The following is a 17,755-nucleotide window of genomic DNA, read 5'->3' on the forward strand; positions in this document are numbered from 1 at the left end:
TATTACACGTACATCATTAGATATAATTAGATTTGACGGTTTATGTACTTTTCAGGTAAGTATATAACCATGTCATGAATGAGAAATTGTTACTGTATAGTACATGTACGATTGCATACACGCATACGTATACATGCAAATCCCAAAATCATATTATTTCAGTTCTACAAACACAGAGTGATAACTCATAAATCAGACACAATCTTCATCATTCTGTTCCATATGTTTGACCTGTAAGTATAGCTCAATGCACTATACACTTTTTTCCCTTTTGCTGTTCTCCATGCATTGGGAATGTTTTTCCGATTGAGAGATGTGTATTTACGGTCTACATTGGTGTTTCGGTGACACACTGCAAGTTCAGATCGTGTTTCATATTGTTTGTCACTAAATGAAATCCGTTTATCATGAAAAATGATCATCACGTTGTTGAAACTTTTAACATAAAATGTTTCTCGTGCAAAGACAAAATCATGTGGACTCTTTTACAACACAGAATGTGTTAGCACTTTGGAGAGGAGTCTTTTGACGACTGCATCTGAAAGAATATGTCTATATGGTTAATGAATTTTATCTTTCCTGCATCTACTCTCAGCATAACACCCCGCGTGATTTCCTTTGTAAAGCTCAATGTTGTTGAGAAGGTTCCGTTTCAGGATCTCAGGCTGCCCATTGCAATTTTGCATACACCATCTGGTTAATCTACATGACAGCAACTAACCTGCAACAGCTTATAGTTATGTATATAATGTATATATATGGTATGCAATTATATATCATGTCATTTAAGAGACTATTGAAGGTATACATTATGTATGTTGACAAGTTTGCATGACAACTCTATAATAGCAACTTCTATTTGCGTATACATCCTGATGCATCAGTCGTAATCACTGACTGAACTTGGCAATCAGTACGAATTATCACATATTTATATAGTTTGATCGGACACAATGTGCACAGATTGAGTCATTGGCTTATATATGATTAATATGTCATGATTATGTTAATTTACATGTCACTTACACCTTGGATTCTCTTATTTAGGAAACACAAACATTCTCCACGCTGCCATGCGTTCAAAGTAACGGCAATCATTAACGCACCTCACTTAGGTTTAGCAACTAAAGGGAAATAACTCTTCACTTATAAATCGTAACACGACAGACATATTTGTTTATAACCATGTTTCTGTCATGTGTTGGTACATTGATGGTGACAACATTTTCATTCATTTCTTCATAAAATTTCACAGTGCCAAATTTTTCGTGTCGCTGGGATACTGGGTCATCTGGTTTTGTAACATAAATATGTCGGAGGACCTTGTGAGAGCTTTGTCCAATAACTGCAACATTGGTATCCTTGGCATTCATACGCCAACCGTGTCTTGCATCTCATTATGTCTATGCCGTCCAGGTTTTTATAACTCCCAACTTCCTCCAAGACAGCAGTTTCAGTACTGTTTTCATATTCCTGTCGGATGGCAGTGGAATGCATTTCATAGAATTCTTTTCGTCCTGCTCCATTGCAAAATCGTGTGTAGTGAATCGGGAGCATTCCACTACAGACCATCCCGTGGTAAATCCTGTAATTCACAAGGTATCTGTTGTTGGGTAGATATGGTGATGAAAACCACACAATGCTATGACATTTGTCTTTGCTATTGTTTATCGAAGTGCAGCGACATGGCCTTTCATGGTCAATTTCTTAACACATACATTTCCATTGCATATCCTTGATTTTGTGTCACTTCACACAGTTTCTCCACAGACGACTATGTAGAAATAAAAATCTTTTGGTCAGTATTTGATTCATCAGCGTGTATGTAAGTATTGAAGTTGAGACATTCCTGCTGTTTTTCCTGACACTTATGTACGTAGAAAATAAGCCAACACTTCAGTCAGTATATTTTTATTGTTAACAGGATGTCCTGCCTTCCGTGATACCATGTCCCTTACTTTCTTCAAATTCTGTTGAATAATGTTTTTCTTGATTTCATCTGCTGATATTTCTAAAACTTGGTGGTCGTTTCCTTTTCTCTGCCATGTTTGATGCTCAATCTTCGGCTAAATTATATGACAGTTTGACGATCAATGCTATTGTCCGAATGTCCACGGTACAATATGTTCCTGTTCCTGACTCTCTGCATACCTTAGTTCCCTGTCTCCCTATCCCTCAGGTTTGATCTCCCTGGCTACCGAGGTGCCTTTTATTATAGTCCACAAACCACCACTGAAGTCCCCCTAAGGACCCTTACCTATCACTAGATATATTACAAGTTTGCAACACTGTGTTCGTGTCAATCTCAGCAAGGTCCCAGTGGGGTACCCTAAGCTGACCATGCATCACCCTAAAGTAAGACAGCATGATATGTCCTACCCATCCCAAATCCCTGAACAATTACCTAAGCATATTTACACTAATCTTACAGGGATCTTTCAAGTTTCAACATGATGTCAGTAATTAATTGTTTCCTTCAGCAATGCACACACACACAGTTTACAGTGACCAGGCCTCGGACTCCCCCCCCCCCCCCCNAGGATCATGGCAGCATCTGAAGGCCCTCATGGTCCATGTAAAAAATATTATGCTTCAACACAAACTGTTGATGAGGATTTAATAGACATTGAAATTGGAGAAGATATGCAACACTATGTGACTCCAGCCCTACCATTTTGTATTGAATTGGATAAAGATGTAAACCATGTATTACAAGAGAGAGAAACATGCAGCTGTGGTGGGAAACAAAACAACACAAAAAGGATAAATTAAACAATAGCAGAAGAAAGGAGCTTTATGAGAGATTTAAGACATCTCTCTGTTACATAAATGTGTTTCATGATGAGAGATACATTGTTAGGAAACTAGCAGCTCTCAGACAACAGAACGTAGTGCATAATCGTAGAGAAATCATGCCGGACTGTATTGTAAAGCTGGTGAGATTTTGGTTTCCAAATCCCGACAATATCCTTTACATGGGTCATATGTGGGGGTAACTGGTGCATCTGTGGCACTGTGTAGACCTGGTTGTGTGGTCAAATTTAAGTTGGAAAAAATATGCATGGATAATAAATAGTATAGATTCTGGACATCGCCGCCAAAATGGTGATAAGGTAGAGTGTTTTGTTTAATCAACATGCGTGGCTAGGGCCGTAGCAACAACACTGCTGTAAACTTCCGGTCTCAACATCCGGTCTGGCAAACGGAAAAATTCAAATTTGACTGACAGGACTACAATTGACACAGAAATATTTTAAAATGGAAAAACAATAAAATTAGAATTTGGTAGAGAAAATGAGTAACATATTCATATTCCTCACAAAATAATTGTTACCATGACATAATGTTTATCTGATATGTTATTGAAAAACAATGAAATTGAAGAAAATCTTTCTCTGAAGTGAAGGCTGCCAACATTTTGTATTTCTAGCCATTTTTCCAAGTTGTCTCCCTTTTATACCCCCTCCTTGGCCTTTAAAGACTAGTTATAAAGTATTAGATCAATCTGTTTGGTCACCATGTGGTGGACGGGGCATATCCGGAGTGGTCATGACATGACAAAACCTACAGAAGTCCTTCTCCATGAAGATCTGGTGGTTCCGGTCCGATCTGTCCTTCACCATCACCTTCCCGTCCCAGGTCCAGGTCTGGACCACTGAGCTAGATGGGTTATTCACCAACTGCCGGCAATGAAACGCAAGTTTATCGCGATGTTTGGTAAGATTCTCATTTACCGACACAGACTTTGTAGTAGGACAATCTCTGAATTTCTTACAGAAATGTACGTTTAGCCTCATATGACCTTAGTCTCATGATAATCTTACGAGGTTTGGACCTTGTTTTCACGAGATTTCCAAAGAGGTGTGTCCGTTCTATATCATCAGCACTAACAGATATGCCAGCTTTGTCGATGACATTCAGGATCAGAGCAGTAGAATTATCATGGTAATCGAGGATCCCAGAAATTCTAACCAAAGGCCTACGACTGTATTGTTCCAAACCTTCCAGTTTCAGTCGTAGGTCTTGGTTCTCTAGCTCTACGGCGTCTAGTTCGGCCCTTAGGGGTGCCATTTCCTTTTGTATCAAACTCGAAATTTCTCCTACAAGCATGTCTATGACGGCCACAGATATATCTTTTATATTATCTGGTGAGAGATTTACACTGTAAGCTTGAGGACTAGGGGCATGGCCCGGGGGTAGCCAGCAGTCTGAGGTAGTAGTTGCCAGGAAGAACGTTGCCGTGATGAGCTGAGGGCGTTGACGTACCCATCGGGACGTAAAGGCCAGGGTGCAGAGGGTAATTTGTGGGAGGGCTTTCATCGGTAAGTGATCCATGTCAGTCTTTTTGACTTTCGGGAAGAATTGGAGACAAAGAAGATGTGTTAAAAAATGTTTATTGGAAGTGGAAGCAGAATCCTTGGTTAATAGTATGAACACAGCATGTGCATGTACAATTTCACAAACAGTTTCTGTCAGCTGACGGAGCGCGCACAGAAAATGTAAACAAACAGGTCTATACAGGTAAGACACATTGTCGTGGTCAACAGGCGTGACAAATAAATATTTACACTCTATATCTAAAGATAGAATAAATTAAGTAAGATGAAGTCTGAGGTAAAACACTCCACATTCACGACAGTTAAACGTTTTCAGAAATGTTGTGTTATTTATAAACTAAAAGGAATGCGGTTGGCTCCGTTCGTAAGCTAATTTTAGAAATGATGTGTGCCTTTAAATGCCACAGATGGGACATGATGACATCACCTCCTGGATTAGTGCGCAGGCAAAAACATAATTCCTTAATACATGTAAATGTAACACAGTTTGAAAACAACTTACTTTTCGTCCAATATAATTTTTATACTTGTTATAATAAATTAATTTCAAAAATATATATCGAACACTATAGTTCAGAGTCATCATTGCAGTACATATTTGTAATATTCATACGCATTGTGATAAGTCCATTTGCTTGTGCATGTAAGCAGTTTATCGGACATTACGTAATAACCTATATAAATCAGCCGTACTTGGGGATTTTCATCGAAAGCATATATAAAGGTATCTCTCGGCGCAGATATAATTTGTTATACAAAGTGTATTGACTGTCAACTCATCTTAGACCACACATACACTGTAAGTATGGGGCAATACTTTATCTGTATTTTACTTGATTCGTTTACATATCAATTATACCAAGTCATATTGATGTATTTCTTTTTGCTCCTTCTATTTTATAGTGTTTTGTATGACGTGTGATAAAAGGATTAACTTTGTAATTTGTTTGCTCTCACGTAAATTGACATAAACAAAATATAAAGTCAATCCTGATATTTGCAGTTTTTTTATGTCGTCACAAAATGTTTTATTTCATTTCACTTCAATTTTTTAAGGAATAACATTTCCGCAAATATCTATTTCGACGAACGGTAAAAACACAATTTTTAAACAACCTTCATTGTCTTAAATTTAATGGAAACAGACCAAAGGGCATATTTCTATTTTTCACATATTTTGTATCCTAAACAGTGTTTGTAATTTAAAATGAGATTTCTGGAAACACATTGTCCAAACAAAACGATTAACTAATACCTTAAAATCGGAAATTTAACGATTTTTGGAATTCGCAAACCTCGACGATTGATAATATTGAACAACACCTGTATCATGTGTCGTGTTACCTAATAGTCTCTTACTGAGTGATAAACAGTCTCTGAAAATAGAACATTGTTGGGGATTCATTACCGGCTATATAGGCTTGCACTCCGTCCGTCCTTACGTCATTCCGCCCGTCCTTCATTGTTTGTCCGGGGCATATCTTCTATACTATTTCACATGGAGTAACCATATTTGGTGTACAAGGCCAACTTGGGATGGTTGAATGCAGAGTGTACGAATTATGTCACTTTTTGTCCGGTGCATATCTTCTGTACTATTTCACTTGATGTAACAAGAGTTTGTGTACAAGGACATCTTGGGATAACGGAGTGTAAAGTGCAATAATTAGGTCACTATGACCTTTGACTTGACCTTTGACCTTTTCTTTTGATAATGTACGTTCGGGGCATATTCTCTGTACTATTTCACCTGGAGTAACCAGATTCGGTGTACAAGGACATCTTGGTATGGTGGAATGCAGAGTGAACGAATTAGGTCACTGTTTGTCCGGGGCATATCCTCTGTACTATTTCACCTGGAGTATCCAGATTTGGTGTACAAGGACATCTTAGGATGGCGGAGAACAGATTTCAAGAATGAGGTCACTGTGACGTATGCCTTGAACTTTGACCTTTACTTTTGAAACAGTTTGCCTGGGGCATATCTTCTACACTATTTTTTACTTGGAATGACTAGATCTTGTGTACATCTTGGGATGGCGGAGTGCAAGATATTGATCATTTTGACCTCACTGTGACCTATGCTTTAACCTTTGACCTTACCTTTTGAAAACGTTGTTCGGAGCATATCCTAAATACTATTTAACCGGGTGTAACCAGATTTGGTGGAAATATTTAAAACAATTTTCTTCACTCTGCTTTTTCTTTTGATTTCCAAAACTAAGCTTTCAGTATCTATGCGCAATTAAAACTTTATATAGTTTGATACCAAGCGAACGAACAAGATGACCGCAAAGCAGCCACCTTGAATTCTGACTGTTCAATTTTGTTATCACTGTTACTGGAGAAGTACCGGAAACTTATTTCTCATATTTCATAGGTAGGTTCCCATTTGTCCGTACCTGTGAATGTTGGATTACGAGACTGAATCAATGAACAAAATGGCCGAACGCAACAGTCTTGGATTTTTGCATTTCAAGAAGTCTATGACATATAGTTCTCCGATTTTATTGATACGTTTTTGTTGGTCTTACGTTGTGTTTGGTTTGCTTTGGGACTGATCGGATAAACAAAATGGCCGTCTTGCAACAATCTACGATTTTAACAGTTGAAGATAACAGAATTCAAGTTTCTAAGAACAGGAACGATTTTCCTAAAATTTCAATTGTATGTTTCCTTGATCCTTAGATGTACATGCGTAATTTTCATGTTTCAGTTTGAGGCTAATCGTCAAACAAAATGGACGCCAGCATCGACTGTAATCGTGTGGAATATGCGAGCATTAATCAACCCACCTCCACTGACCCGCCAAAAGAGAAGAACAATTCTGAGGTAATAAACAGCAATCAAGCAACATCCTTTGACCCGTTAGAAGGGAAAATGAAGCCTGATGTTAGGAACAGCAATCAAGCCCCCTCAACTGACCTGTCAGAAGGACGTGGTCCGTCTGATGTCATGAACAGCAATCAAGCCACCTCCACTGCCCCGCCAAAAGAGAAGAATCATTCTGAGGTAATAAACAGCAATCAAGCAACATCCTTTGAGCCGTTAGAAGGGAAACTGAAGCCTGATGTTAGGAACAGCAATCAAGCCCCCTCAACTGAACTGTCAGAAGGACGTAGTCCGTCTGATGTCATGAACAGCAATCAAGCCACCTCCACTGCCCCGCCAAAAGAGAAGAATAATTCTGAGGTAATAAACAGCAATCAAGCAACATCCTTTGAGCCGTTAGAAGGGAAACTGAAGCCTGATGTTAGGAACAGCAATCAAGCCCCCTCAACTGAACTGTCAGAAGGACGTAGTCCGTCTGATGTCATGAACAGCAATCAAGCCACCTCCACTGCCCCGCCAAAAGAGAAGAATCATTCTGAGGTAATAAACAGCAATCAAGCAACATCCTTTGAGCCGTTAGAAGGGAAACTGAAGCCTGATGTTAGGAACAGCAATCAAGCCCCCTCAACTGAACTGTCAGAAGGACGTAGTCCGTCTGATGTCATGAACAGCAATCAAGCCACCTCCACTGACCCGCCAAAAGAGAAGAACAATTCTGAGGTAATAAACAGCAATCAAGCAACATCCTTTGAGCCGTTAGAAGGGAAACTGAAGCCTGATGTTAGGAACAGCAATCAAGCCCCCTCAACTGAACTGTCAGAAGGACGTAGTCCGTCTGATGTCATGAACAGCAATCAAGCCACCTCCACTGCCCCGCCAGAAGGTAGTGGTCTGGTTGATGTTATGAAAAGTAATCAAGCCACTTCAACTGACCTGTCAGAAGGAAACAGTCAGTCTGATGTCATGAACAGCAATCAAGCCCCCTCAACTGACCCGTCAGAAGGAAACAGTCAGTCTGATGTCATGAACAGCAACCAAACCCCCTCAACTGACACGCTAGAAGGAAGGAGTCAACCTGATGGTATGAACATCAATCAAGCCACCTTCACTGACCCACTAGAGGGAAACAGTCAGCCTGATATTATGAACAGGAATCAAGCCACCTCCTTTGACCCGTTAGAAGGAAAAAGACAGTCTGATGTTATGAACAGTAATCAAGCCCCCTCAACTGAGCCGTCAGAAGGATACAGTCAGTATGATGTCATGAACAGCAAACTAGCCCCCTCAATTTACACGCTAGAAGGAAACAGTTAGTCCTATGTCATGAACATCAATCTAGCCCCCTCACTTGCCCCGCTAGAAGGAAACAGTCAGGCCTATGTCATGAACATCAATCTAGCCCCCTCAATTTACACGCTAGAAGGAAACAGTTAGTCCTATGTCATGAACATCAATCTAGCCCCCTCAATTGTCCCGTCTGAAGGAAACAGCCAGCCTGATGTTATGAAAAGCAATCAAGCCCCCCCAACTGACCCGTCAGAATTAAACAGTCCGTCTGATGTCATGAACTCCAACCAAGCCACCTTCCCTGACCCGCTAGAAGGAAACAGTTAGCCTAATGCTATGATCAGGAATCAAGCTATTTCCTTTGACCCGAGAGAGGGAAACAGTCAGCCTTATGTTATGAACAGCAATCAAGGCCCCTCAATTGACCCGTCAGAAGGAAACAGTCAGCCTGATGTTATGAACATCAATCAAGCCCCATCAACTGACCTGCTTGAAGGAAACAGTCAGTCCTATGTCATGAACAGCAATCTAGCCCCCTCAATTGACCCGTCTGAAGGAAACAGTCAGTCTGATGTTATGAACAGCAATCAAGCCCCCTCAACTGACCCGTCAGAATTAAACAGACAGTCTGATGTCATGATAAGCAACCAAGCCACCTTCACTGACCCGCTAAAAGGAAACCGTCAGCCTGATGTTATGAAAAGCAATCAAGCCCCCTCAACTGACCCGTCAAAAGAAAACAGTCGGTCTGATGTCATGAACAGCAACCAAGCCCCCTCAACTGACCCGTTAGAAGGAAACTGTCAGTCTGATGTCATGAACTGCAACCAAGCCACCTTCACTGACCCGCTAGAAGGAAACAGTCAGTCTTATGTCGTGAACTGCAACCAAGCCACCTTCACTGACCCGCTAGAAGGAAACTGTCAGTCTGATGTCATGACCTGCAACCAAGCCACCTTCCCTGACCCGCTAGAAGGAACCAGTCAGTCTTATGTCGTGAACTGCAACCAAGCCACCTTCCCTGACCCGCTAGAAGGAAACTGTCAGTCTGATGTTATGAACAGCAATCAAGCCCCCTAAACTGACCCGTCAGAATTAACCAGTCAGTCTGATGTCATGGACTGCAACCAAGCCACCTTCCCTGACCCGCTAGAAGGAAACAGCCAGCCTGATGTTATGAAAAGCAATCAAGCCCCCTCAACTGACCCGTCAGAATTAAACAGTCCGTCTGATGTCATGAACAGTAATCGAGCCACCTTCACTGACCCGCTAAAAGGAAACCGTCAGCCTGATGTTATGAAAAGCAATCAAGCCCCCTCAACTGTCCTGTCAAAAGGAAACAGTCGGTCTGATGTCATGAACAGCAATCAAGCCCCCTCAACTGACCCGTCAGAAGGAAACAGTCAGTCTGATGTCATGATCAGCAATCAAGCCCCCTCAACTGACCTGTCAGAAGGACGTAGTCAGTCTGATGTTAGGAACAGCAATCAAGCCCCCTCAACTGACCTGCTTGAAGGAAACGGTCAGTCTTATGTCATGAACAGCCATCTAACCCCCTCAATTGACCCGTCTGAAGGAAACAGTCGGTCTGATGTTATGAACAGCAATCAAGAATTAAACAGTCAGTCTGATGTCATGATAAGCAACCAAGCCACCTTCACTGACCCGCTAGAAGGAAACTGTCAGTCTGATGTTATGAACAGTAATCAAGCCCCCTCAACTGACCCGTCAGAACGAAACAGTCAGTCTGATTGTCAGAAGGACGTAGTCAGTCTGATGTTAGGAACAGCAATCAAGCCCCCTCAACTGACCGGTCTGAAGGAAAAAATCAGTCTGATGTCATGAACAGCAATCAAGCCCCATCAACTGACCCGTCAGAAGGAAACAGTCAGTCTGGTGTCATGAACAGCAATCAAGCCCCCTCCACTGCCCCGCCAAAAGAGAAGAATCATTCTGAGGTAAAAAACAAGCCGTCAGAAGGATACAGTCAGTATGATGTCATGAACAGCAATCATGCTACTTCCACTAACCCGCTAGAAGGAAACAGCCAGCCTGATGTTATGAACAGGAATCAAGCCCCCTCAACTGACCCGTCTGAAGGAAACAATCAGTCTGATGTCATGAACAGCAATCAAGCCACCTTCACTGACCCGCTAGAAGGAAACAGTCAGTCTTATGTCGTGAACTGTAACCAAGCCACCTTCACTGACCCGCTAGAAGGAATCAGTCAGTCTTATGTCGTGAACTGCAACCAAGCCACCTTCACTGACCCGCTAGAAGGAAACAGTCAGCCTGATGTTATGAACATCAATCAAGCCCCCTCAACTGACCTGCTTGAAGGAAACAGTCAGTCTTATGTCATGAACAGCCATCTAACCCCCTCAATTGACCCGTCTGAAGGAAACAGTCAGTCTGATGTTATGAACAGCAATCAAGCCCCCTCAACTGACCCGTCAGAATTAAACAGACAGTCTGATGTCATGATAAGCAACCAAGCCACCTTCACTGACCCGCTAAAAGGAAACAGTCAGTCTGATGTCATGAACTGCAACCAAGCCACCTTCACTGACCCGCTAGAAGGAAACAGTCAGTCTGATGTCATGAACTGCAACCAAGCAACCTTCACTGACCCGCTAGAAGGAAACTGTCAGTCTGATGTTATTAACAGTAATCAAGCCCCCTCAACTGACCTGCTTGAAGGAAACAGTCAGTCTTATGTCATGAACTCTAGCCCCCTCAATTGACACGCTAGAAGGAAACAGTCCGCCTGATGTTATGAAAAAAAATCACGCCCCCTCAACTGTCCTGTCAAAAGTAAACAGTCGGTCTGATGTAGTCCGTCTAATGATATGAACATTAATCACCGCCTCTCAACTGACCCGTCAGAATCAAACAGTCCGTCTGATGATAAGCCATTTCCTTTGACCCGATAGAAGGAAACAGTCAGTCTGATGTCATGAACAGCAATCAAGCCACCTTCACTGACCCGCTAGAAGGAAACAGTCAGCCTGATGTTATGAAAAACAATCAAGCCCCCTCAACTGTCCTGTCAAAAGGAAACAGTCGGTCTGATGTCATGAACAGCAATCAAGCCCCCTCAATTGACCCGCTAGAAGGAAACAGTCAGTCTGATGTCATGAACAGCAACCAAGCCACCTTCACTGACCCGCTAGAAGGAAACAGTCAGTCTGATTTCATGAACTGCAACCAAGCAACCTTCACTGACCCGTCAGAAGGAAACAGTCAGTCTGATGTCATGAACAGCAATCAAGCCCCCTCAACTGACCCGTCAGAAGGAAACAGTCAGTCTGATGTCATGAACTGCAATCAAGCCACCTTCACTGACCCGCTAGAAGGAAACTGTCAGTCTGATGTTATCAACAGTAATCAAGCCCCCTCAACTGACCCGTCAGAAGGAAACAGTCAGTCTAGTGTCATGAACAGCAATCAAGCCACCACCTTTGACCCGCTAGAAGGAAACAGTCAGTCTGGTGTCATGAACAGCAATCAAGCCACCTCAATTGACCCGCTAGAAGGAAACAGCCAGTCTGATGTCATGAACAGCAATCAAGCCACCACCTTTGACCCGCTAGAAGGAAACAGTCAGTCTGATGTCATGAACAGCAATCAAGCCACCTTCACTGACCCGTCAGAAGGAAACAGTCAGTCTGGTGTCATAAACAGCAATCAAGCCACCTCCACTGACCCGCTAGAAGGAAACAGTCAGTCTGATGTCATGAACAGCAATCAAGCCACCTCAATTGACCCGCTAGAAGGAAACAGCCAGTCTGATGTCATGAACAGCAATCAAGCCCCCTCAATTGACCCGCTAGAAGGAAACAGTCATTCTGATGTTATGAACAGCAATCAAGCCACCTTCACTGACCCGTCAGAAGGAAACAGTCAGTCTGGTGTCATAAACAGCAATCAAGCCATCTCCATTGACCCGCTAGAAGGAAACAGTCAGTCTGATGTCATGAACAGCAATCAAGGCCCCTCAATTGACCCGCTAGAAGGAAACAGCCAGTCTGATGTCATGAACAGCAATCAAGTCCCCTCAATTGACCCGCTAGAAGGAAACAGTCAGTCTGATGTCATGACCATCAATCAAGCTGGCTCAGCGTATCGACGGACGGGAAAGCTTAAATGTCACACCGGTGTAAACCAGGGAATAGCAGAAGTACTGCCTGACGAAACAGAAGTATCCGGTAAGTGGGATAGCTCTTACTGTAACTGTCATAGGGACTACATAAATAGGTCGACAGTTTTGGAACTGATAGGATTTCGTGTAATGCATATTTAGTAAAACAATTTCATATCTGTGGTTATTTGTTTAACTAATAAAGGCAGATACTTTTCTGATTTTACAAGTTATTGACATTTCGAATTTAAACAAACAAATCCTATTATTAATACACAGACTAGCATTAAAGAAGGGTTGCTTATTCGTATCATTTTAAGTTATCGCTATGATGCCGCAAATCAACGATACTTTGTAATTTTGAAATGTCATTGTTTTACGGCGAAATACTAAAAGGATACCAAAAACGAGGTTTGATGTAATTCAGCGGCTGTTGCTTGTCGCTTATTGGTGTTAAAATGAAAGTCTAGCGAAACAGGACAGAACATCGATTAAGACACAAATAAGTATCGTAAACTCGTAGACAAAGTACGTCACGACATTACATTATTTCAGAGTTCATAATTTAGCAACGACAAAGCAAAATTAAATTATAAAATTAAAAAATGTACTTAACGGTTAATCTGTTAACATATATATACACTTTATTTATTTCACAACAATAATGAAACAAGTTATATGACTTATATTAATCACTCTTGTTGGCCCGGATGTTAGCGCGCAGGGGGTCTTGATGTTGGAGAAAACCGGAGTACTCTGAGAAAACCCACGTGATCGGGCAGATGACCTCATACCTGTTCACGTCCGATCGGGGAATCGAACCCCGACCGCCTTGGTGAAAGGCGAGTGCGTTGTCCACTGCGCCACCCGACTACCCGTCTGTTAACAGACATGTACGTAATAATAAAACCTTTTATGCTGCAGGTATCAGGCAGGTGAATCAACAGATACAGGCACATTCACACGCAGAATATAATAAAACAACAATGATTGGAACCAACAATACCATCATATATGAGAAAGGTAAGTTGGAATTTGCCAAAAAACCCATTTGAAGTCTCTTAATCAAAAGTGTTTTTCATTTCAGTAATAATTACCATAACTTTAGTATGCATATACAATACCTACACCCATCTTTGTAGCCCCAAAGCAAAACATTCAAATATCCCTACCTCCCTACCGTGACGTAACCCATATCTCGACGACAGAGCCACGGAGTGATCTCCCGTCCTCTTCCTTTTATGGCGCCTGCTGCCTGCTGACGCCCGGAGCTTGCTCCATTTCAAAACTATGTTTTGTCGGTTTGGTTCGAGTGTCAACTCATTTTTTGCGCAGTTTGTGTGCCTTATACCCATCTGCCCTTATGAATATAATTAATTATTGTTGAAAATGATTTTTGTGCCTTTTACGGCTGGTTATTTTACTCCACGTGTGCCGGTGGTGTGCCACGGTCCGCCATTATCGTGGGTTAATTTCCGACCTCTGTTTATTTCGGTGACGGTTGTTTGTTTCGGCAAACGTTATTTATTTTAACCGTTTTCTGATTTATATTACGGGTGAAATTCTTTCTACGTTGCGTACTTTGTACTATATAATTTGCATTTTTATTATTTTTTCCCGTGTTATCTGCTTGTAAATTTTTGTTTACGTTCGCTTTTAGGGTATGTCTCGGTCGGGACAGCAACGAGGTAGAGCTCATGGGTGTTCCCATTTCTTTGTGGAACGGGACCCTCATGATGTTTGTCCCAGGTGTCGTCCTTGCAGTGAGGTTTCGCCTTGTGAACTTTGTTCACAGACTAAATCTCAGGACAAGGACTTAATTGTTCCAAAGCTACCAGTCAATGATCCCGGCATTCCAGGTGGTGCTGTCGTTGGGGACAGTCTTGGTCCCGGGCCTGCTCTTTCGGGTTCAGGTCCTGGTGTGACTACAGACTTTCTTTCGGGATTGTCTGTGTCTACCGGGATAAGTGACGCGCAGCTCACTAATCCCGGCACCAATGCTGGTCAGGCTTACCCTCCCGGTCAGTTACCCGGACCCGGTCCCGGTCCTGAATTTCAGTCTTCCGGGAACCTGGGGGGTGTCCCCCCAGGTGTTGGGTTTGCTGGACAGGGGGCCGGTTTCCGGCCTCCGTTTTCCCCTGGCTTAGGGTATACGGGTGCCTGTGGGCAACCATCCTTGGGCCGCCCTTACCAGCCTGTGGTTGGTTTTGGGTTGCGGCAGCATCCCGGCAGTTATGGGCTTAGCCCGTACATGTCCGGGTTTCCACCTGGAGGGAGTGGCGTTCCACCTTCGCCCTTTGGGCAAGTTAGCCAGCCCCAGTCTCAGGCAGGCCAGTTGGGCCAGTTCTGGGGTCACTCCCAGCCCGCGGTACCTTTCCCTTATCCTCCGGGATATGGGTTTAACCCCATGGCTTTTCCGTCGTGGAATCCTTGGGGTTAGGTCTCTCTCTTGAGGGCGCTGGTATGGCAGAGGACGATGATGTTGTTCATCTTTCACCTGGTTGCTCGGATATAGACGCTGGTCTTTCCGAGTCGTCTGATGACGGTCCTCAGGAGGGCTTGCCCTCAGAGGAGGAGTTCCAGGATGAGGGTGACTCTGAGGCTGCTGAGGTTGAGGCCCAGCATGTGTTGTCCGGTATGCGAGGCCTTAGGGCCGACGTTTCCCGGATTCTTGGGGAGGAGGTTTGCCCACCACCTTCGGCGTCATATGTCCCCGAGTCCACCACCCTTTTGGGTTCTTTAGTGGCTCCCCGGGGGTCCGCTCGGTCGGATCGCTCTCTGCCGGAAGGCACCATTGTGTCTTTAGCTCTGGTCACCGCCCAGTCTCGGGTTTTAGAGAAGAATTCTTCTCCAACCCGTAGTCCTGGGTATGCTGGGTTGCAGCTCAGTGTTGGCGATTTGTCAGAAGTGCACGCCACTGACTATGCCACACATGATGGCCTGCTTGCCCCTTAACCAGTTAAGCTGGAATCGAGGGAACTTGCAGCCTGGCCCGGTAAATCGGTGGAACAGGTGGTGTTCGGTCCCAAAGAACCCCACAAGATGGAGAGACTGCTGCGTCTCTCCATCCAGATTCTGTCTTATATAGACTACCTGACGGTTTGTCTATATAGGGTATCCGACTTGCCTGAGGGTCGGATTACCGAGACAGAGCAGGCCTACATCCAGGACAGAGTGACCTCTGCCCTGAACGGGGCATTGAGAGCGCTTGCAGCTTTACAGGTGTCATCGCTTCTCAATGTCTTGTTGGCTAGGCGGTTTTCAGTTTTGAAAAACCGCCCGGTCGATGAGTCTTACCGCTCCAGATTGTTGACTGCCCCCTTCTCAGGGTCCACTCTTTTTGGAGGGGCCCTTCCTTCTGTTCAGAAGGATTTGAAGGAGGACTCGGTCGCCTCTGCACTTCTGGTGAAGAGGATTCAGGCTGAGAAGGCCAGTACCTCGCAGGGGTCAGCGCCTCCTAAGAAGAAGGCTAAACCTTCGGCTTCGCAGTCCTCTGCGCAGCCCAAGTATAAGCCTCCCTTCAAGGGCAACAAATGGAAGGGTAAGAAGGGTAAGAATCCTCCTGGGGGTAAGAAGAAGGGTTCCTGACTCTCTTCTTCCTTCCTTGGTCGTGTTAGACGACGAGTTTGGCCGGGAGGACTGCAGTCCTCTCGGCTCAAGCTTAGGTCCTTCTCCCGCAGGATTAGGCTTCGGGTTAGCAGACGGTTCTCTTGCCTGGCAAGGTCTCGATCTGCCTCGACCAGATCTTCCTGTGGGGGGTCGTCTTTCTGCTTTCCTTCCAGAGTGGAAGGAAATTCAGAAGACGCATGGGCCTTGTCTGTGATCAAGGAGGGGTTAGGCATTCCGCTAGTGCGGGATCCGCCCTTAGCGTCGGAGCCAATCTTTTTTCCTCCACCGGGGGATCCGGAAAAGGCTCTGGCGCTCCAGGAGGAAGTAAGGACAATGCTTACCAACGGCGCGGTCGAGGAGGTTCCTATGTCGGCATGCACTCCCGGGTTCTACTCCAGAATGTTTCTGGTTAGGAAGAAGTCCGGGGCGTGGCGTCCCATCATAGACCTAAGTGCCTTCAACAAGCACGTAGATTCTCATCCCTTCAAGATGGAGACTCCTCGGGGGGTATTATCGCCTCCGTGAGAGAGGGAATGTGGGCGACTTCAGTAGATCTGAAGAACGGCTTCTTCCACATCCCCATCAAAAAGTCGGCACGGAAGTACCTCCGTTTTACTTGCAACGGAAAGGTCTTCCAGGACCGGGCCATGCCGTTCGGGCTCACGACTGCACCTTTGGTTTTCACCAAGCTGCTGCAGGTGGTCGTGGGATTCCTGCACTCTCGAGGAATAGATGTTCACATCTATTTCGACGACTCCCTCATGCTCCACCTAGTGAGAGAGTCTCTGGTGCAGGTCACCCGGTTGGTTCTGAAACTCTTACTCAAGGTCGGCTTCATTCCTTCCAGAGAAAAGTCGGAGGTTTCCCCATCTCAGGATTTTGTTTTTCTAGGGAACCGTTTCAATACGGTTCAGGGCATCGCCCTTCCACCGATGGAGAGGTTCGAGAAGGCCAGGGCCTTTGCTCTGACCTTCATCGGACGGTCTCAAGTCCAGGTACGTTGGTTTCTCAGTTTTCTGGGATATCTCAACGCCCGGCCGATGTGTTCCCTTTAGGGAGACTTCACATCAGGCCTCTCCAGATGTTTCCCCTTGCCAACTGGGTCCCTTCTTCAAGGGATTGGGAAGCCTTGCTTCCTCTGAACCAGTCGGTCAAGGAGTATGCACGCTGATGGACTCATCAGGACAATGTTCTCCGAGGGGTTCCTTTGTCCAAGCCGGTTCCCACTATGACCCTGTACACGGATGCATCCATGACAGGGGGGGGAGCTTATCTCGACGGGCGTTGCCAGTCGAGGGGATTGGTCTGGGGAACAGCTCTCGGAGCACAGCAATGTGCTCGAGATGAGGGCTGTTCTGTTGACTCTGCAATCTTTTCAGGACAACACTACGGTTGTCGCGTATCTGGAGAGACAGGGGGGAACCAGGTCTCACACCCTGTGTGCCCTCGCTATCCGCATTCTGCTTCTATGTCAGGAAATGCAGTTGACAATTTGTGTCAAGCATCTACCAGGCAGGTTGAATGTTCTGGCGGATACTCTTTCCAGGCG

At 44.4% G+C, this 17,755-nt stretch overlaps 2 protein-coding genes across 2 annotated transcripts in view; both read left to right on the top strand.

Moving 5' to 3' along the window:
* Nucleotides 1-5,039: 5,039 nt before the first annotated feature.
* LOC110443838 (skin secretory protein xP2-like) lies at nt 5,040-8,783 on the top strand. The gene is made up of 4 exons (XM_021488263.1): nt 5,040-5,136; nt 7,054-8,118; nt 8,230-8,478; nt 8,653-8,783. The coding sequence occupies exons 2-4, from the start codon at nt 7,077-7,079 to the stop codon at nt 8,781-8,783; spliced, it is 1,422 nt and encodes a 473-aa protein (XP_021343938.1). The 5' UTR covers nt 5,040-5,136; nt 7,054-7,076.
* Nucleotides 8,784-11,399: 2,616 nt separating this feature from the next.
* Nucleotides 11,400-17,755, top strand: part of LOC110443919 — an 11,575-nt gene continuing 5,219 nt past the window's right edge. The window contains exons 1-2 of the mRNA XM_021488380.1: nt 11,400-12,664; nt 13,522-13,620. Coding sequence (XP_021344055.1) covers nt 11,413-12,664; nt 13,522-13,620 — 1,351 coding nt within the window. The 5' untranslated portion in view covers nt 11,400-11,412. The remainder of the gene's footprint in view (nt 12,665-13,521; nt 13,621-17,755) is intronic.

The sequence above is a fragment of the Mizuhopecten yessoensis genome, unplaced genomic scaffold (assembly GCF_002113885.1).
Source record: "Mizuhopecten yessoensis strain PY_sf001 unplaced genomic scaffold, ASM211388v2 scaffold716361, whole genome shotgun sequence".
Lineage (NCBI taxonomy): Eukaryota > Metazoa > Mollusca > Bivalvia > Pectinida > Pectinidae > Mizuhopecten > Mizuhopecten yessoensis.

Excerpts from the sequence above, each read along its gene's own strand:
- LOC110443838 (XM_021488263.1), top strand. The coding sequence starts at position 7,077 with ATGGACGCCAGCATCGACTGTAATCGTGTGGAATATGCGAGCATTAAT. Across the intron at positions 8,119-8,229 it reads TGACCTGTCAGAAGGAAACA|AAGGAAGGAGTCAACCTGAT; the intron begins GTCAGTCTGATG and ends CTGACACGCTAG. Across the intron at positions 8,479-8,652 it reads TTACACGCTAGAAGGAAACA|GAAACAGCCAGCCTGATGTT; the intron begins GTTAGTCCTATG and ends TCCCGTCTGAAG.